This window comes from Ovis aries, chromosome 5 (assembly GCF_016772045.2).
Source record: "Ovis aries strain OAR_USU_Benz2616 breed Rambouillet chromosome 5, ARS-UI_Ramb_v3.0, whole genome shotgun sequence".
NCBI lineage: Eukaryota > Metazoa > Chordata > Mammalia > Artiodactyla > Bovidae > Ovis > Ovis aries.
The window spans coordinates 40,370,865-40,391,530 of record NC_056058.1 but is presented as its reverse complement, the minus strand read 5'-3'; the positions used below and the strand labels follow the sequence as shown (position 1 = coordinate 40,391,530).

General features: G+C 47.6%; 1 protein-coding gene across 14 annotated transcripts; it reads left to right on the top strand.

Moving 5' to 3' along the window:
* The first annotated feature begins 6,083 nt into the window (after nt 1-6,083).
* ZNF692 (zinc finger protein 692) lies at nt 6,084-20,592 on the top strand. Of its 14 annotated transcripts, XM_042250410.1 has the most exons (14): nt 6,084-6,592; nt 11,112-11,292; nt 12,797-12,911; nt 13,065-13,252; nt 13,536-13,567; nt 13,847-14,110; nt 14,652-14,700; nt 14,801-14,923; nt 15,205-15,426; nt 15,514-15,591; nt 15,688-15,766; nt 17,184-17,298; nt 19,866-19,965; nt 20,107-20,592. In XM_042250410.1, the coding sequence occupies exons 4-14, from the start codon at nt 13,077-13,079 to the stop codon at nt 20,402-20,404; spliced, it is 1,536 nt and encodes a 511-aa protein (XP_042106344.1). In that variant the 5' UTR covers nt 6,084-6,592; nt 11,112-11,292; nt 12,797-12,911; nt 13,065-13,076; the 3' UTR covers nt 20,405-20,592. The 14 variants fall into 14 exon arrangements, with proteins under 14 accessions (XP_042106344.1, XP_060272392.1, XP_060272388.1 ...); XM_060416409.1 differs by lacking the exons at nt 6,084-6,592; nt 11,112-11,292 and adding an exon at nt 12,323-12,397 and having other exon boundaries at nt 14,015-14,110; XM_060416405.1 differs by lacking the exons at nt 6,084-6,592; nt 11,112-11,292 and adding an exon at nt 12,323-12,397 and having other exon boundaries at nt 15,208-15,426.
* Nucleotides 20,593-20,666: the final 74 nt, after the last annotated feature.

The following is a 20,666-nucleotide window of genomic DNA, read 5'->3' as shown; positions in this document are numbered from 1 at the left end:
GTAATTCTGTTTGGGTCATGGGAATCTATTTTCCACAGTTGCTGAACAATTTACATTCCCAATGGCCACATATGAGGGTTCCAATTTCTCCTATTTCCCCCTTGCCATTTTAAAAAAGTATGGCCACTCGGGTATGAAGTGGTTCTTCCTATGGTTTTGATTTGCATTTCCATAAAGCTTAATATAGGCTTCCCTGGTAACTCAGATGGTAAAGAATCTGTCTGTGATGCAGGAGGCCCTGATTTGATTCCTGGGTTGGGAAGATCTGCTGGAGAAGGGATAGGGTACCCAATCCAATATTTTCAGGCTTCTCTGGTAGCTCAGCTGGTAAAGAATCCACCTGCAGTGTGGGAGACCTGGGTTCAACCCCTGGGTTGGGAAGATCCCCTGGAAAAAAGAAAGGCTACCTACTCTAGTATTCTGGCCTGGAGAATTCCACAGACTGTAGTCAGATTGCAAAGAGGCAGACACCACTGAGTGACTTTTAAAGATTAATATATTTTCATGTGCTTGTGTTTCACTACTGTGTCTTCTTTGGAGAAATGTGTATTCTTTTGCCCATTTTAAAAACTGAGTTGTTTGTCTTTTTGTTATTCAGTTGTAAGAGTTCTTTGTATATTCTGGATACTAGACCTTTATTATCTATATGACATGCAAGTTTTTTTTTTTTCATTCTGTAGGTTGTCTTTTCATTTTTTAAAAAAGATTTGTTTATTTTCTGCACATGGGCTTTCTCTAGTTGTGGTGAGCAAGAACTATTCTTCATTGTGGTTCGTGGACTTCTCATTGCCATGGCTTCTCTTATTGCTGAGCACAAGCTCTAGGTACACAGGTTTCAATAGCTGCAGTGTGTGAGGTCCGTAGTTGCAGTTCGCAGTCTCCAGAGTGTGGGCTCAGCAGTTGCGGCACCTGGGCCTAGTTGCTACACGGCATAGGATCTTTCCAGACCAAGAATCAAACTAGTGTCCCCTGAATTACAAGGTGGATTCTTAACCACTGGACCACCAGGGAAGCCGTGTCTTTTCATTCTTCATAATGTTCCTGATGCACAAATTTTTTCATTTTGATTATATGTAATTTTTCTGTTCTTTTGTTGCTCATGCTTTTGGTACCCTGAGAATCCACTGCCAAATCTGAGGTCATAAAGATTTATCCCTAGTTTTTTCCTAATAGTTTCATTATTTTATCTCATATTTAGGTTGTTGATCTATTTTAAGTTAATTTTGGTGTGTATGAGGTAGGGGATCCAACTTCATTCTCTGTATGTGGATGTCTAGCTGTATTAATACCATTTGTTTAAGAGACTATTCTTTCCCCATGGTTCAAAATTCATTGACCCTAGGTCGATGGGCTTATTTCTGGTGTCTCAGTTCCGTTCCAGCAGTCTATATGTCTTCCTTTATTCTAGTACCACTCTGCTTTTGATAACCTTTATTATATTTTTGTAATAAGTTTTGAAATCAGAGAGTATGAGTCCTTCAATTTTGTTCTTTTTCTTCAAGAGTGTTGAGGCTATTCAAGGGCCCTTATTATTATAGATGCACTTGAGAACTGGCTTTTCTATTTCTGAAAAAAAAAAAAAAAACAAACAACAGAAATTTTGTTACAGATTACATCACTATGGGTGGTTTTGACTCTTAACAATATTGTGTTCCAGGCAATGAATATGGGGTATCATACCATTTATTTAAGCCTTTAATTTGTTTCAGCAATGTTTTATAGTTTTCAATGTAAAAAGTCTTTCACCTTTCTAGTTAAATTTATATAAAGGTATTTTATCCTTTGGGAGTTATTGTAAATGGTATTGCTGGTATACAGAAATGCAACTGAATATTGTGTGTTTTGATCTTGTATTCTACAGTTTTGCCAAACTAAACTTGTTTATTAGCTCTAGTAGTGTGTGTGTGTGTGTGTGTGTGTGTGTGTGTGTGTGTGTGATTTTTAACATACAGGATCATGTCATATGTAATGACAGCAAGCTTTACTTTTTTCCTTTCCAATATGGATGCCTTCTATTTCTCTGTCTTGCCTAATTGCTTTGGCAAGAATTTTTAGTGCAATATTGAATAGTAATGGTGAGAATGGACATTTCGTCTTGTTTCTGATTTAACCGGGAAGGTTTTCAGTCTTTCTGCATTGGCCATGTTCTTAGTTGTGGGATTTTCATATATGCCTTTGATCATGTCAAGAAAGTTCCCTCACATTTTTTTAAATACATAAGACAAAGTACATGGGGTTACAAAGGAAACTAATTATGTTGAAATTGTTATAAAAATACTAAAATTAATTTGTGCTATAGTAATATGTGTGCTTATTTATTAACACATTAAATAACAAGATACAGAGCGTTTTGAGTTAGTGATAAGTATAAATGACATTCTGAAATACCTGCAACTGTAATGTGGTATGAAAGTATCTTTGATTTTTACGCATGACAGTAGGTCCTACTAATACTACTGTGGTTTGCTGTCTCCTTTGTTAATGGAAGGAGAGGCTCGATTTTAGCCAGAGTTTTTTGAAGATAGATAGATATATAAATTGTTTCCCTTTAAAACTCATAGGTATCTAAATTCTCTCCACTGGAATCTCAGCTTAAGAATCCCTAAAGTTGTGAGAAAATTGGTGATAGAAAAGATGGACATGGCTGGGATGGAGGTGTAGGGAAGTGGCAAGCTGTTGTGCCCAGGAAAGGGTTGGTCTCATATTTCCATATAAATGCTACAAGGACAATAGCAAAGGCTTCTTGCCAAATGATTAAGTCTGAAGGAAAGGGGACAGGGACATAAGGGTGTGTGCCCAGGGAATGGCTACAGTGGTAGAACCTGGACTGGAAGCTGGGCAAAGAGAAGAGGGAGGAGAGAGGTGGAGTGGGTCAGTGACAGGTGTTGGCTGGAGTTCCAGTAAGGTCAAGAGTGGACCAGGAGTGAACTAGAAAGAGAGGTGGTGTTAGAGCAAGATACTTGAAATACCTAGAATACCTTCTGAGAGGAGCTGAAATGTTACCAGGTAGCAAGAAGAGACATTTTTTAGGACTGTCTGGGCAGGATTAAGAAAAGCTTTAAAGTTATTTGGCTAAATTCTGCATTGGCAGGTAGGTTCCTAACCACTAGCACCACCTGGGAAGCCCAATATGTTTATTAAAGGACAAATAAGAATGTGCTACTTGAAGTCCTGGAGGCTCAGTGGTAAGGAATCTGCCTGCCAATATAGGAGACACAGGTCAGGAAGATCCCCTGGAGAAGGAAATGGCAACCCACTCCAGTATCCTCGCCTGGGAAATTCCATGGACAGAGGAGACTGGCAGGCTACAGTCCATGGGGTCACAAAAGAGTTGGACATGACTGAGCAACTTAAAAGCTTGATGCATAAGGATCTTGAGATAGACAAACTGAACTGTAAAGCTACAGTTATTTAGAATTTAGACTATTAGGAGATTTTACCTCGGAGAAGTGTTTTATCACTGACATTGTCTATGATTGATAGGGTATAATTGTAATGAAAAAGCACTGACTTAGTTTTATTTTTGTATTTAAATTCTTTATGGCTCTGGTTCTAGCTTCATGGGGCTGCATTCTTGCTGTTTGACCTCCTAGAAGTAGATACACAAATACGAGATAACAATGCCATGGGACTTATGGGGTCTTCTTACCTTGTTGTAGGGAGCTGGGTTAAGTGGAGCTAATTGGCAGAGCAAGAATTGGGGGCAGGCTAAGGAGGAGGTGGTGCCAGCATAGGTCAGGGTAGGACTTATGGGGTGGAGGATGGAACAATAATGAAGGGTCAGAGTCATTCAATTTAGAGGGGGTCTTTTCATTCTGATCTTTCTTGGAACTTTGTCTCCTTAATGCCTTAGAGTCCTTCCCTCAAGCTTCCCAGTTGTCTCTCTGCTCTCCTTTTGCATTTCTTTCCCGTATCCTGCCCACCCCTTAGACAAGATTCTTCCAAGATAAACTGAGCTTTAATATATCAGCAAGGCCCAGACCTTCAGCTACTAATGGCTTTGGACATCCTGGAGGACTCACCACTATCACATCTGCTATCTCCTAGGTCCCAGTATATGGTGTAGGCAGGAAGTAGGGGACTCAGTGGGCTTCCCTGGTGGTTCATTGGTAAAGAATCCACCTGCTAATGCAGGAGATGAGGGAGATGCATGTTTGATCTCTGAGTCTGGAAGATCCACTGGAGAAGGAAATAGCAACCCATTCCAGTATTCTTGCCTGGAAAACCCCATGGACAGAGGAGCCTGGCAGGCTACTGTCCATAGGGTCACAAAGTGTTGAACATGACTTAGCAATGGAAAAACAAAAGGAACTCAATAGGTCTAGATCCTCAGGTTACAAAGAGAGTCTTATAATAACTTCCAAAAAGCCTCCCACAGTGCTCTGCCATCTCTCCTGCTCTCTCCATGTTGTACTACAGTGGGGTACATGGCAAGGGAACGTTTGCTAGAAGCCATTCCTCATGAGCAACAGCCCCCCGCCCATGTCATTGTTCATTCTGTTGACATGATCTTAGAGTGTATCAAGAAAATATAGACTTATTTTTAAGTCTCAGTGGAGATGTGAACCACCTAATTTGTTTCCAAAAATTTTCATGTATGCTACTTGAACACCATTCACTTCTTGCTGCCAAGCAGCTTTCGGATCCTATTTGCTTTCTCCAGTGCTCACCAGGAACTCAGTTTTGCTTTCTAGTCTGAAATTAATGTCTTCAGAATATGAAGACTTTAACTAATTATCTTGAAATAGTCATCTCAACAGATGCTGTAGCCAGACTTGGGTTTTCTTGGTGGAGATGGCTGAGGAGCAAGCATTTTGTTTTAGACATCATGCTGGGTGTCTGTACACCCCAGGGCAAGGTTTCGAATAAACAGAGACAGGCCTCACAACTAAATTTTTTCTCAACACATATCCTCACCTACCAAACACACTTTTCACATTATTTTACTCCTGGTTACCTCTCTTCCTCACTCACCAGGCCTTTTAGATAAATAGGGCTTTACATTTTCAGCCCAAATGTAAAACTGTCTAGGTACAGAGAAAATAGATGAAAGACAGACAAGGAAAAGGTGAGAAGACAGAAAGAAAAGGGGGGCAAGAATAAACTGAGCGCCAGAAAGGAAGGAAAATGAGTAATTTGAAGTAAAACAGAAGTGACAGTAAGTGGAGAGAAAAAATAGGAATAAGAGGACAGAGATGAGAGAGAAAGAATAAACCCATGATGTGAAGTAGGATGAGAGAAAAGCAAAAGGGAATTCTAAATGGAGTCCTAGCTTGCCAGGAAACAGTAGAAACATGCAGGGGGCCTGTCTAGGGGTGGGGAAAGACTCTTCCTTACCCTTCCGTCCTAATTTTAGGCTCCTCTTCTGCTAGTAAGCTTGACTTGGATGGCTAGTGTTTTATCAGCACCCTCTACTTGCCATTCTGGCTTCTTCATCCCTCATCTACGTTTGAATACACAAGTGCAACAGCTCATCCTGGTACAGTGGATGAAGATAACTAAGAGAGATGAAGATAACTAGAGGGAGCCCCTCTAGGGATGGAGAGGAGGAGACAGGACATTTCTTCTACTTACAGGAACCCTGTCTTTATCTGAGCTTTCCTCACCCATCACATCCACCCCACAAAGCAGCTTATAAAACGACAAGTTCAGATTTTCTCTTTATTTCCATCTTCATTGCGTGGTGAGGTATAAGGTTGGTCCAGGTGCCTGGGTTCTAACCTCACGTTTGCTTGGAACTTTTCCCGAGTCCATGACATTTTTGCCTGATTTTCCAGTGTTCCTTCCTTTCCTGGTATTTACTCTGGAAACACCTTCATTTCTTCAGCAACACACCAAAGATCTAGGAGCACGTATCTCTGCTACAGCCTGGATGACAAGCTAGCTATGTCTGTAAATCCACGATTTTTCGCAAGCACTTGGCAACGGGGCCTGTCCTAGGGGGACCCCAAGAGGAGCCCACTCCTTCGGACTAGCGCGGGCAGCGCGCGGGCCACCTGCCCGCCACGCGTCAGGAAGGAGGTGGTGAGGGCACGAAGCGCAACTCTCCAGGACAGGAGCGACCAGAGGGTGGAGCCGATCTCAGCAGTTCCGGTTGCCCGGCGCTCGCCTCGTAGGTCCGCACCCTCCTGACTTAGTCGGGTCACCTCGCGCGCCATCTGGTTGAAAAGATCCCGCTTCACCACGTGCAGTATCACCACGGCGTCCCTGGACAGGGGCTGCTTCAGCATCTGCAACACAATGTCTCCCCGCGACCGGCGCTGTGTGTTCCGCCGCGCCCCCTGCCGCAGCGGCGGAAAGCACCCGTGCGGCTTCAACATTTCGGAGGATAAGTCTCCTGGGTGCCAGCTTTCTTCCCGTACATGTCCTCAGCCCTCTTGGGCTGCGACCTAGGTTTCCAGACACCCGGCTGGTTTCTTATAAATCTACCCGGCCCGCCCTCTTGCCGTCACAGAAGATAGTGGCAGGCGACTCTAGCGCGGTTGGGCTCAGGACAAAGGCACCGCCCACTGATGAACAAGGAGAAGACAAACGGATAGAACTCCTGCAGAAGGTAATTGGCTGAAGAAAACAGATGCCAGACGCTGATTGGGTAAGAGAGAGACAAGGGGTGGGGGTGTAAGACTCTTGAATAGACTTGGGGCCTGAATAGGGCTAATAGTGTCGGTGGGTCTCCTGAAATTTAGGGCATAAGCTTCCTGTGGAGTGCTCCTTCTCGACTTTATTATCATTATTTTTAAGTTTATTTATTATTAACTGCGTTGGGTCTTAGTTGCGTGTGCAGGCTTCTCTCTGGTTGAAGGATGTGGGCTCAGTTGCTCTGAGACATGTGGGATCCTAGTTCCCTGACCGGGGATGGAACCCACACCCCCCTACAATGGAAGGTATATTCTTAACCACTGGACGACCAGGGAAGTCCCCCTTCTCCACTTTGAGTCAGGACTTCAGATCAAGGCTGTAGCAATTTGGCTCTCCTTAAACCAGGGGAGTGGAAGGTGATTTTTCTATTTAGAAAGAAGATATTGAGAACTCAGACGGTACAGTACTAATATCAGATAGAGCTTTTCCCAAAGCAGGAGATAAAAAGGAAGCTATGGTGCCACCTAGAATCCAGAAAAAACAAATGTCATGAGGATAAATGTAATGTCCCCCCACATGAACCCCTAAGCCTCCTCACAAGTTCTTCATGGGGAGACTTAGGAACTTAACATGAAAAAAACAATTGGCAGTTTCAAGAGGCTGTAAAGTCTGTGTAACTCAACAGAGCTAAAGCAACAAAAAGCTAACATTTAATCATAACTTTTGAAATGGGGTGACAAAATGCAATTATTAGATTGGGCTAAATACTGAAAGCAGTTTGGGCTAAAAACTAAAGGCAGAGAAGAAATATAGAGAATATCCTCTTCCCATCCATGCCAAAGAGTTAGTGCTTGTCTTCAGTACCTACAAAGAAGGGTGACTATTGAGAGGCTTGACTCATCCCTTACTTCAGTGATGTAAGAAACTGAAGAGAGATTGAGAGAGGGAAAAAAAAGGATTTGTTTGGAGAGGGTTATTGGAGGATTAAGGGGTTTAGAGCTTTGCAATTTTGAACCATATCAGACTGACAGAACCAAGAGTGTGCTTGAGTCTCAAGGGACTTTTTATTATTATTATCTAAGAGTAACCAAGAATTATTAAACTTGTTTGTAATTTCATTCATGGGAAAGAGAAAATAGGATTTTACAGATGTCTACTAAGGGACCATGAAGGGAAAGAAAAAAAAATTTTTTTTCTGTTTGTTCCCTGTGGAGTCCTGTTCCTTGGATTAATGAAGAATCTTTATTAATTAGTAAAGTATCTGGAATATGTGAGTGATCTTTCCTCCAACCTTATATTAGGCAGACAAATACCATGTCGAGTCATTGGTATCATAATTCAGGAGTATGATATAGGCAGGACATACTGGGTTGATCCTAAAGGGTAGTTTATGATTGGATACCATGTCATTTTGACTGTGTAGGCCGCAGAGGAGGAGCTGGAGATAGCCAACAATTATCATATACCAACAACAAACACACAAGCCAATAATTTCAGAGAACTAGACGTGCTGTGAAGGAAGTAGAAGGAAATAGAAACAGTGGGCAGAAAATGACAAAAAGGATCTGAGTAGGTGATATTGGAGCTGAGATTTACATAATAAGAAGGAAAACAACCATATGAAGAGATAGAGAGTGGGTATTCCAGAGACAAGGGACTCTCTCCAGCGTGTTTGGTACATTTGAGAAATAGTAAAAACAAAACAACAAAAAAAGTGGGACAAAGTAAGGAAATGTGGGGGAGGCCAGAGCAACAGCCAAAGGTCAGACCGCACAGGCCTTGATGTCATAGTAAGGGTTTTGGATTGCACTGCTGCTGCTGCTTCAGTCATATCTGACTCTGTGCGACCCCATAGACGGCAGCCCACCAGGCTCCCCATCCATGGGATTTTCCAGGCAAGAGTACACTGGTGACCATGAAATGTTTTAAGCAGGAGATTTCCTCCTTCCTGCCTTGTGCGGGTGGCAGCAGAAGGAAGCAGATCAATCTAGCAAATACTCTGTAGGTGTGATTGTTTTAGGATATTGGGATTGAGAGATTATTTGGATTATTGCTGGGGTCCAGCTCCCGCAGGATCCAGGGGAACCTGAAGGAAAAACGGTGTCGGCGATTGATTTAGAGAGAGATAAGGAAAGAATGTTGTCGATAAGAAAATAGAAGAGAGAAAGAGGCTGATATTCCTTGGTTTACACAGAAAGCTAATAAAGTCAGAAGCTCAGGCAGAAAAGTGAACGCAGGGAGCCTTTATGTTCCAAGGGATCAGCCTGAAAAAAGGGAGGAGAGGGAGAGAGAGAGAGAGAGAGAGAGAGAGAGAGAGAGAGAGAGAGAGAATGATTGACGCAGGGTGACCAAGCTTCTTAGAGTGAGTCCCAATAGCTTTATTTTTAAAAGGTACTTTTATACCTTGTCTTATACATAGAGGGAAATGAAAGATGCAAATTCGTACAGTCAGCCCAAATATTACATCTGTTTTGTCTTTATCGAAACCAGGATTTTTTTGCAAACCTTTCCCATAAACAATATTGTGTACATTATCTCCTGGCCTTGGAGGCCTGTGAACATTTTATGACCCTCTTTTGATAAAGGCTGCTCAACCAGAAAACTTATTTTCCCTCAAAGTGTTTTTTCTTTATATTTCTAATCTATGTCAGCCTCAGAAAACATCAAACAGAGTTACATTCTCACGAAGCAAAGGTGCAGTGAGTTACAAGAAAGAACCAATTAGCTCAAAAGTCTGATGTGGTTAAATTCAAGGCTACACTTGTTTTTCTTACATTCCAACTATGTTAACTAATGCACTCCCAGGTGCACAGTGGTTAAGAGATATGGGAACTTAGCAACAAGCATTGGCCAAATAATGAAATCCTACGCCAGCACTACTCTAATAACTTTTAACTCTTTAAAAGGCTCTATGTTTTAGGCTTTTCATGCCTCTCATAGTTGGGAGGCTGTACATAATCATATGCGTAGCTGCAAGAGTCTGGATAGACCTGCCAAGCAAGCTAGAATGCTAACAGAGGGAGTTTGATTTGAAATATTCCTCTCATGTCCAGGAGACTTATTAGCTATAGCCCTAAGTTGATTTTCTCCAGAGAAAAGTGGTCAGGGTTAGCCCCCTGTTAATGTCAGAGGAGATGGTGAAAGTCATGAAATAGTAAAACAGACCGATTCTGGTTTGGGGGTAGGTGCTCGAGAAAGCCTAGGGAGCCCCTTGAGTTCTGAAGCCTTGCTTAACAGTTCTCTTCCACATGACCTTGTCATGGGTGGGATCTCCCGTGATGGCTCCTGGTAGATTATCTTTGTTATTTTTGTTCAGTTGCTAAGTCGATTCCAGTTCTTTGCTGGACTGCAGCATGCCAGGCCTGCCTGTCCTTCACTCTCTCCTGGACTCTGCCTAAGTTCATGTCCATTGAATTGGTGATGCCATCCAACTGTCTCATCCTCTGTGCCTTCTTCTCCTTCTGCCTTCAATCTTTCCCAGCATTAGGGTCTTTTCCAATGAGTCGGCTCTTCACATCAGGTGGCCAAAGTATTGGAGCTTCAGCATCAGTGCTTCCAATGGGTATTCAGGGTTGATTTCTTTTAGGATTGACTGGTTTGATTTCCTTGCAGTCCAAGGGACTCTTAAGAGTCTTCTCCAACACCACAGTTCAAAAGCATCAATTCATCTGTGCATATCCTTCTTTATGGTCCTACTCTTACATCCTTACATGACTACTGGAAAGACCATAGCTTTGACTATATGAATCTTTGTCAGGAAAGTGATGTCTTGGCATTTTAATATGCTGTCTAGGTTTGTCATAGCTTTCCTTCCAAGAAGAAAGCATCTTCTGATTTCATGGCTGCAGTCACCATCTGCAGTGATTTTTGAGCCCAAGAAGAGAAAATCTGTCACTGCTTCCACTTTTTCCCATTCTATATGCCATGAAGTGATGGGCCCAGATGATCTTAGTTTTTTTAATATCGAGTCTTAAGATTTTATTTTTTGGGGATTTTCTAGGTGGGTCCAAACACCTTCACAAATGTTCCTATAAAAGAGAAGTACAGGGAGATTTGATGCAGACAAAAGGAAAGGTAGCAACATGACTAGAGAGAGATTGGAATGATGTGGCCACAGGCTTGGGATTGCCAGTTCATCACCAGAAGCTATAAGAGGCAAGGAAAGGATTTCCCCCTAGAATCCTTGTAGCAGAAATATTGCCCTGATGACAGCCTCATACTAACTTGAGGCCTTCATAACTATGAGTAAAAAAAAATGTCTGTTGTTTTTAACCACCAAGTTTGTGGAGATGTTACAGCAACTACAGAAAACTAATACAGGTGACCTGGAGTAAGGTTTTAGCAGTGAAAAAAGCTGGACATGATCGGATTCACAACAAATTTTTGCAGATAGTATCAGCAGGACTAGATGATGTAGTCAAGGATGATTCTGAGGTTTTTGTGTAGTCAAGGATGATTCTGAGGTTTTTGTTCTGAACAAGTGGGTGGATGATGACAACATTTACTGGGAACTTGGGTCTCTTGCATTGCAGGTGGACTTTTTACCGTTTGAGCCACCAGGGAAGCCCTTTAAAGCCAAGGGGCCAAATAAATCAAACAAGAAGAAAAAAGTCCAGAAGAGAGAGGACTTGGTCCACGGAAAACCCCAAACTGATTCTCTGAAGAGGATCCAACAAAGGAAAGGAAGAGCCAGTGAGGAGGGAGGAAAACTAGGTGTGTGTGCAGTCACAGAAGCCAAACTTGTGTGAGGGGAGAGGGGTCAGAGAGGGAAATATCTACATTGTCAGATATTGCTTTAAGGGTAGAGAAGCAGGGATGGAGAAGGAAATGGCAACCCACTCCAGCATTCTTGCCTAGAGAATCTCGTGGACAGAGGAGCCTGGTGGGCTGCTGTCCATAGGGTCGCACAGAGTTGGACACGACTGAAGCGACTTAGCCTGCATGCACGCATTGGAGAAGGAAATGGCAACCAGCTCCAGTATTCTTGCCTGGAGAATTCCAGGGATGGGCGAGCCTGGTGGGCTGACGTCTATGGGGTCGTACAGAGTCGGACACGACTGAAGCGACTTAGCAGCAGCAGCAGCAGCAGCAGCAGAGAAGCAGAGAACAGACCACTGCCTTTAACAAAGCGACTGCCCCAGGTGACGTTGACAAACGCCGTTTTAGTAGCTTGGTAGGCAGAAAAGCTCCACTAGAGTCACCTGAAGAGAGAACGGAAGTGCAGAATAGTCCACAGCAAATTTGGGCAACTTTTCAGATGACCTCTGTCGTGCGTGCGTGCTCAGTCACTTCAGTCATGTCCGACTCTGTGCGACCCCATGGGATGCAGGCTGCCAGGCTCTTCTGTCTATGGGATTCTCCAGGCAAGAAGAGCGGAGTGGGTTGCCATTCCCTTCTCCAGGTAACTTCTGTCGGGGAACAGGGAATTGGGAGGGAGAATAGAAGATCAACTACAAAGTAGGAACTGTTGCAGAGGCCACATCCCTGGGCTGTTTGAAGGGGCTGGGGTCGGCGCACGGGAGGAGGGCTTGGCCCTATGAACTCCATTTCCCTAAGCCTTTGGTCACCAAACACAGGAGCTCGCCGGGGCAGCGACCCTTTTATAACCTTTGCACGGTTCAGCCAGGAGCCTGAGCAGTGTGTATGGGAACCACGGCTCCCAGCAGGCGTTGCGCTGAGCGGCCAATGCGCAGGCGCGCGCAGGCAGATTTCGACTCTCCGCTTCCCCTCAAAGCCCGGCGCCAGTGCCAGGCTGGAGTCACCGACGCGAAGAGGGACGAGTTCCTCTTAAAAGAGAAACACCGGCGGCGCGCGCGAGGTGGGCCCCTGTCCTCCCGCCGCTCTCCGGGCCTGCGCGCGACACGGGGGAGGCGCAGGCGCAGTCGGGATGAGGGCGGGTGGGGGCGCTCAGGTAAGGCCGGGGTAGGGGTGGGTCGCGGCTGGAGCTCTGGGCGGCCGGGGAGCTGCCTTAGGAATTGGTCCATCCGACGCAGTGTGAGTGTTCAGTGGGGCGGCCCAGAACGGAGTGGGGGGTGCCCTCCAGACCACCCCCCTCTGCCCCCGCCCCGGCTCTACCCAAGTCGTCCCAACTGTGAGGAGCTCTTCCAGTGCAAACAACCTCTTCCCTCATTTACCAGAAAAGACTCAGGCCTTTTTCAATATAAAACTGTTACCTTACCCTTTACCCCGCCCTAGTTGAAATTTTCTTACCCCATAGCTCCAGTTCTGCACTTCAGCGTGCCGGGGATCAGGCCATTCTGACTCTGATGCTGTCCCCTTACCTCCCACCCCCGCGATACCACCCCCCAGCACTAGTTTACACGCCCTGACAGGTAAGCAGATGTGGTTCGGGCCCGGTGGCGGCGAATGCTGTTGCAGTGGTTTGGTTCTGCCCCAATTCACCGATGAGGAAACTGAGGCCCCGGCAGAGGGTGGAGTTGGGGCCTCTGGAGCCGTATCCGATCAGCGTCTCCTCCACCCCGCAGGCCCTGGTGCTCATGGCGGCCTCCCCTGCGGACGCGTCCCGCAAGCGGCGGGAGAAGCGGCGGCAGCTGGATGCGCGCCGCAGCAAGTGCCGCATCCGCCTGGGTGGCCATATGGAACAGTGGTGCCTCCTCAAGGAGCAGCTGGGCTTCTCCTTGCACTCGCAGCTGGCCAAGTTCCTGTTGGACCGGTTAGGGCCCGGGTCAGGGGTTCTGAGGGAGGGCACCCAGGCTACAACACCCAGCACCTTACCCGTCCCCTTTCCCCGACACCAAGTGTAGTCCTGCTGCTCCTTCCCACTGGCAGATTTCTCATTTCAGAAGCAAGGCCAGTGTGGTTTGTGACCTCCCACGGTCTTCCCCCACCTCTTGGTCCGCAGAGGATAGAGGACCCCTTAAGTGTGTGAGTGGCCAGAGCTGAGGGCAGTTGGTCACATGGGCCCTCACTTGACCTGCCTCTTGTCCCCCTGGCAGGTACACTTCTTCAGGCTGTGTGCTTTGTGCAGGTGGGTAGGGAATGGCTAGGGGTAGAGAATTAGGAGCCAGAGAGGGAAGAGGGGGCAACAGGGAGTGGTGTGACCTAGAAATACCCTCCCTATGGGGACTGGATCAGAGGGAGCCTTGAGTGAGTTTGGGAAGAGATGGGGGGAGTTGGACAGCTGAGAAGGGCCACCTGTGGAGAAGGGAGTAGGGGGTTGGGGTACAGGGCTGTCTGAATGTGGCTCTCCAGGATGAGAGGAGAGGGCCTCCCAGTTCAACCTTGACTGTTGCCTTTATTGCTCTAGGTCCTGAGCCTGTTGCCCCCAAGGGACTGCAGTATCTGGTGCTTCTATCTCACGCTCACAGCCGGGAGTGCAGCCTGGTGCCTGGGCTGCGGGGACCTGGGGGCCAAGATGGGGGGCTTGTGTGGGAGTGTTCAGCTGGTCACACCTTCTCCTGGGGCCCCTCTTCAGGCCCCAAATCTCCAGAGGAGCCAAATCTGACCCCTCTTCCAAGTACTGACGAGAGGAGCTGGTGCCCAGAGGCCAGGAGTGGGCAGGAGCCTGCAGGTAGGCTGGGGGAAAGAAGAGTTATGGAGAAAAAAAGAGGGGAACTCAGAACCCTATTCTGTAACTTAGAACACCATTCTTCAAAAATGATCCTTTCTCAGTGGAAAAACTATGCTGATAAGGAAATATATCCTCAATATATTTTTAGGTATGAAAAGCAGAATACAGAATTGGATGTATCATATGTTACCATCGGTGGATAAATAAGAGAAAAAAGGAATTTATTTGTATGTACTTATAAATGTATAAAAATTTCTGGAAGGGCATATAGGAAAACAGGTTACCTGTAGGAAGACTGAGGTGGCTGGGGTACAGATTGGAAAGGAGACTTTTCACAGTGTACCTTTTTATACTTGTTTCTTTTTTTGCGCCATGTGAAATGTACCATCTCTAAAATCAAACAGTCCCTCCCACTCCAGTAGCCTGTGCCCCCTCTTCTTCTTCCTAAGAGTCTTCCCACCACTTCAGGCCTTAGAACTTCACCTGTCCTCATCCCTCCAGTACAGAATTCCTTCCGTTTTGACACTACCCATGCCAACAGGTTTGGAATCTAACTGTGATGAGAGGGCTCAGGAGGCCAGGATGCCCAGGTGAGTCTGGGGTTGGGGAACAGCGGGGGACAAGATAGACCTGGGTGGACAATGGAAGGGAGGGAGCAGGACTTCACACTTGCCTTCCTTGGACCTGCAGGGGGGTGGGACCCTCACCGGAGACCTTCCCATCCCTTGGAGAAGATGGGGAAGAGGAAGAGGAGGATGAAGAGGAGATGCTCAGTGATGCTAGTCCCTGGACCTACAGCTCCTCCCCAGATGAGCAAGTTGGGGCTGAGGGAGGATTCTGAACAGTGTGGGCTAGTTGGTGGGGATGGGGGGTTGCCGGGGTGGGGGGCTCTTGGAGCTTTGTTTTGCAGACTTCAGGGAGTGGCTTGTTGGTGGAGAGGGCAGGGTAGGCTTTGGGGAAGGCAGAAAGAACTAGAGATTTTGAACTGGGTGGAAAGTGAGTTTGGGATCTTTGCAATTTAGGGATTGGGGTTGGGCTGGGGCTGGCTGAGGATCCATGAGATAATGTCCTCCTCCTTTTCATTCTCCTTTCAGCAGTGAGCCAGATGTCCCCAAACCACTCCCTTCCCCTGTCACCCATGCACTTAAGGATGGGGAGATAGCCCCAGCCCCTGCAGCTGTCCCAGCTCCTCTTGCTTCGCCATCCTCATCAGCATCCTCATTGGGTTCTGGAGCGCCTAGGCCTGTAGAAGTCAGGATACAGCCAGAGCTCAGGGGGACCCCTCAAGCAGACCAGCAGACTGAGCCCCCGGCCAGGTAACCTGATGGCTGAGTCAGAGGGCAGGGGCATCCTGGGACATGGCCCTCCCTCGAGGCCCTCTGCTCCCTCTTTGCTGCCCATAGCCCTGGGAGTCAGGCTCAGTCTGCTCTGGCCTCGGCATGGGATGAGGACACTGCTCAGATTGGCCCCAAGAGAATTAGGTAGGACTGGGGAAAGGGGCCCCGGTAGGGAAGGGTGAGGAGGGAGGTGGAGGAGAGCCTGCACAAGTCCTCCCGCTTCCTATTCTCCTTCCTCAGGAAAGCTGCCAAAAGAGAGCTGCTGCCCTGTGACTTCCCTGGCTGTGGAAGGATCTTCTCAAACCGGCAGTATTTGAATGTGAGGATGTGAGGGGTACAGGTTGGATTCTGTGTAGCCTCATGGGTGGAGGAGGAGGGCTGAAGGAGAAACTGAGGTAAAGAAACCTGGGGTGTGGAGGGAATTCAGAACCAGGGAGAGAAGGGTTGGGATGGATGTGCAGAGCTTGCCTACAGTTCTAATCACTAATCCAGATGACTGGTAGATAAGGCAGGAAACCAAGCCTTAGGTGCACAGCTGCTGCCATACTGCTTGTTGCACAGGCCCTCTGTTGACCACATGGAGATAATGGTGGCATTCCTCAGGCTTTGGAGGTGCTAGTGACTGTTCTAAGTACTTGATATGTCTTGAATCTTTTGATCTTCTCAACATTGCTGTGGAGTGGGCGCTGATACTATACCTGCTTTGCAGATGAGGAAACCGAGGAACACAGAAAGATTAAGCATTGCCCCAGGCTTCTCATTAGTGTGTCCTGGTGCTAGGGTTCCTCAGTCCATTGGACTGCCTCGCTCTGCTGGCTTATGTCGGTGGTCCTGCCCTGGAAGGTTTAGGAGACAGTCTTGTCCTCAGCCTTGCTACAGGAGAGGTTTGAGGCACAGAGAGGGAAGAGTCCAAGCCCCACACTCAGCGAGAGCTCTCACAGGGTTCTGAGGCTGGGGGACCCTAGACCAGATGGATGGTGAGGCCTGGGTGGATGGGATTTGGGAAAAGGGGAAGGTCCCCATGTGGTTGCAAAGCTCTAGGCTTTTGATAAGAACAGCAGGGCTGGTCAGACATATTTGATTCTGTTAATGAAGGAGACTGAAGTAGCTCCCAGCAGTAGTTTAAATATGGGGAAATGGGATTATGGAGAAAGGGAAAGCCCATGCAGCTTAGTGAGCCAGAATGTGAAAATTAGACCAGATAAAAAGAGAAATATTTCCTAGAAATACTTGGGGAGTTAAGGTTGAAGAACACACTACCCTTAAAAGTGTTCTAAGTTGAGAGAGTGTGTGTTTCCAAAGCACATTTAGGAGAAAATTATATAACCCCATGGTGAGCTGTTAGTAAAATGTAGGTCATCTGAGGGACACTGTTGGGCATTGGTATTGATATCAAGGAGAATAATTATAACCATCCAAAATGTGTTCCCATCCCTGGCAGATGCGAATGTATAGTTAGGGAACCAGGAATGTCAGTAGAATTGCATTTTGTTCAGGGAACTGGGCATTGCAGGGTGAGGTTGTGACAAGGAGATGAGATAATGGAAGTTGAGGGCAGGGCAGAGTAAGGACAGGGTGGGATCAGGAAGGGATGGGATTGGGGTACTCACGTATAGGTGAGGACTGGACTATAGGTGAGGCAGTGACAAGAACTGTTAAGGAAAAGGGCAGAAGAGCCTGCCTGCTGGGTCAGCTCTGGTGGTCTCCCTGAGAAAGCCATGTGCTTCCTTCCCTAGCACCACAAGAAATACCAGCACATCCACCAAAAGTCCTTCTCCTGCCCAGAGCCAGCCTGTGGGAAGTCCTTCAACTTTAAGAAACACCTGAAGGAGCATGTGAAGCTGCACAGTGGTGAGTGGTGGAAATGCCTTTTCATCTCCCCACTGTGGGTCCTGTCACCTACTCCTGTGGGTACCTTCACCTTCCCCACGAGGCCCATCACCTCTTATCTGCAGGTTTTGTCACATTGCTCTGGGATAACTCTTCATTCACACACTCATCCTGCACTCTCTTTTTGTTGAGATCTTGCCTGTTTTAAACTGTTCTAAGTGCTGGGATTTGGCAGTGAATAAAGCAGACAGTACTCACCTTGTAAGATGTCCACTCTACTGGCACTGGGCCACAGAGCTGTGAAAGGTGCTTTGAGGAAAGACCTAAGTGAAGAGAGAATGGAGGCTTAGCCACACCCATAGGCAGCTCATGAGAGGACCCTAAACTGGCATCTCCAAGCATGATCCAGGAATGGAGAGGAAGACAGGAGATTAGAAAGGAAGGAAGAGAGGTCAAATAGGTGGTAGAGGGCTCCGAGACCATCTTCACGATGGCTTGGCTCCTGGCCACATGCGATGGGCACCAGTATGTTGGAAGGAGGGACACAACTGACTTTAAAAGGAGCATTGTCACTGCCATGTGAAGAATGGAGGGACTGCAGTAATGTGCAGCACAGTAATGGTGACCTGGACAGTCGAGTCGGTGAGAAGTGAGACTGACGAGTGAAGATGGAGCCAGGGCTACTGTGGGTAGAACAGATTGTCCATGGGTAGGACTGTAGAGTCAGGGAAGACTTGGAAGAAGACTCGAACCTGAGCAACTGGGTAGAAGGGAATGTGATTCCCTGAAAATGACAGAGAAGCAGGTTTCAGGAAAGGGACATGACATTTTATTTGGGACATGCTAATCAGGTGTCCCAGAAAACATGAATCTGAAGTTCAGAGATGTTGGGTAAAAAAGAAAAAAATGTTCATCATGAGCACTTGGGTGGTGTTTAGAGCTGTGGGTGGAGTGTTTCTACAGGGAGAGAGTGAACATAGGTAGAGAAGAGGTCTGAGCAGGGCAGGTGGGAAGGTCAGCTACAGAGGGGCAAGGGAGGCAGCTGAAGAGCAGTATCTGAGGAGCCAAGTGGAGAAAGCGCTCTAGGGAGGGGTGACCTATGCCAGTGCTGCCGAGCTGAGTGAGATGAGGATGTGGACAGGCCATCAGACAGGGTAGTGGAAAGCTATCCTTGACCAGATGACAAAATGGCATGTGACAAGGGAGATAACAGCCAGCAGGGGGTGGGTCTGGAGCAGAGAGGAGCTGAGGAAGTGGAGACAGCAAGTATGGACAACTCTTTGGAGTTTTGCTGTGAAGGCAAGCAGAGATTTAGGTATAAGCTGGAGGGCAGGATCATACACAGATGATCCCACAGAGAGGAAAGGCTTGCTGATGCCAGGGTTGGGCAACCTCAAGTCAGTGAGGAGGGGGTGTGTCTGGGCACAGTTGGAAGGCAGCCACAGGGAAGCAGGGACTATTCACATATATGGGCACAAAAAGCAAGTTGCCTGGTGGATTAGGTGAGGGGAGGATGTGGGCATTCTTCCCTGGCTCTTTTCTTCTGGGTGACTTATAAAATGAGGTCATTGCTGAGTGAGGTTGGTAGAAAGAGGAGGTCATGTGGAAAATGCCCTTCTGGACTCTAGAAAGTGGGAGTGAACTGACCAAGGAAATGCAGAGGTACTGTGGCAGGGCAGTGGGGAGGCTCGACACTTGTAGTTGTGTATGAAAGTAGAGCCCAAGGTGGGGCAGTGGGGAGTTGTAGGTTGTCTGCCCTGCTCGACACACATGTGCAGGTCTGGAGCAACCAAGTGTTGTATTTATTCTGAGTTGGGTTTTAACCAGGAAAATATAGCTGAGGAAGAGGGAGACAAGTGACGTGAAGGAAGGCCATGAAGATGCCTTGGAAATGGACTGGTCAGAGAAGGCAGGGAGACAGTGGGCCACTGAACTGGCAGCCTGGAGTTGTGGGATTACTGTGACAGCACAAAGGATGACTGGAACTAGGATGCTTGAAATTGTGATTTCTACATGGTGCAGTGATGGTGCAGAACCTGGGAGTGGTGGCTGAGGAGGGTGGGGGGGCCAGGTTAGTGAGGGTCTGGAAACCAGGAGAGTGGAGGGCTGGACATGTAGAGAACAAATTGACATCAGTGGTAGTGACTGAGGAGAGAGCCTGGAGCGGGAGTTGTGTGGAGTACAAGTTAGTGATGGGGATGAAGGCTATAGGTACGTGTGTGTGGTCTGATGGCAGGACATACAGAGCAGTGGTTGGGCAGAAGACTACAGGATGCATTGAAAAGGATGGCTATCTCTGCTGCTGCAGGAGGTGTAGGAGAAATGTACCAGGCCTGTGAGAACTGCTAGAGATGGGCAGTGGGCAGGTGCTGTTAGAGCTGGCAGGCAGGTCCAGGGAGAAAGGAGAGGGGATTGGTTCTTGGTGCCCACAGGGGGTCTGTCAGGTCACGGGGCACTGTTGTGGGGCTGGGAGGAGTGAGACATGCAGACTAAATAGGGACAGTGCTCCTTTGGAGGACTGGAAGGGGTGGGCCAAGGAGGCCCTCAGTTTGGGGATGGATGCTTGGCTATCCCCTATGTGCCCACAGACACCCGAGACTACATTTGTGAGTTCTGCGCCCGGTCTTTCCGCACCAGCAGCAACTTGGTCATCCACCGGCGCATCCACACTGGAGAGAAACCCCTACAGTGAGTGGGGGAAGGGAGCCTGGTGTGGGGTGAAGTGGGGAGGTGCTGGAAGGACACCTGGGAAGCTGGGACCAGGAGGAGCCCCTGGGGAGCTCAAGATGGGCTGAGGCACCTTCCCTCACTCTTCTCCCCCTGGTTTAGGTGTGAGATCTGCGGGTTCACCTGCCGCCAGAAGGCATCCCTGAATTGGCACCGGCGCAAGCATGCAGAGACAGTGGCTGCCTTGCGATTCCCCTGTGAGTTCTGCGGCAAGCGCTTTGAGAAGCCAGACAGTGTTGCAGCTCATCGCAGCAAAAGCCACCCGGCCTTGCTCCTGGCCCCACAAGAACTATCTGGTCCAGGGGAGTCCTGTTCCAGCATCTTGGCCTCTGCATCCGTGGGGGCCAGTGAAGGATCCAGGTCCTCTCTGGCTCCTCAGGCTCCCATGCTGCTCCCTTAGCAGCGAGCATTCCCCAGAATTTGGGGATCCAGGTCCCAGGGACTGGGAAGGAGCAAGAAGGGCCAGATGCCTGGTGTCCAGGAACTAGGGTGATGGGGAATGCAGGGCAGGGGCAAGACCGGATTTTAGGGGAGCCAGGCTACTTGAGTCTTCCTAAAGGACAGAATAAACCCAGTATTTTACATAGACCTGTATGGGCAGAGTGAGTATTTTGGCACGTGAGGTACAGAAATCTTGATTCTTTTAGAAACAGGCTCTGCTG

Bases quoted from the DNA above. Each gene is read 5' to 3' on its own strand.
- ZNF692 (XM_042250410.1), top strand. From the start codon at position 13,077: ATGGCGGCCTCCCCTGCGGACGCGTCCCGCAAGCGGCGGGAGAAGCGG. The intron at 14,924-15,204 runs GCAAGTTGGGGC...TTCTCCTTTCAG, and splicing joins TACAGCTCCTCCCCAGATGA to CAGTGAGCCAGATGTCCCCA. The intron at 19,966-20,106 runs GTGAGTGGGGGA...CCCCTGGTTTAG, and splicing joins ACTGGAGAGAAACCCCTACA to GTGTGAGATCTGCGGGTTCA.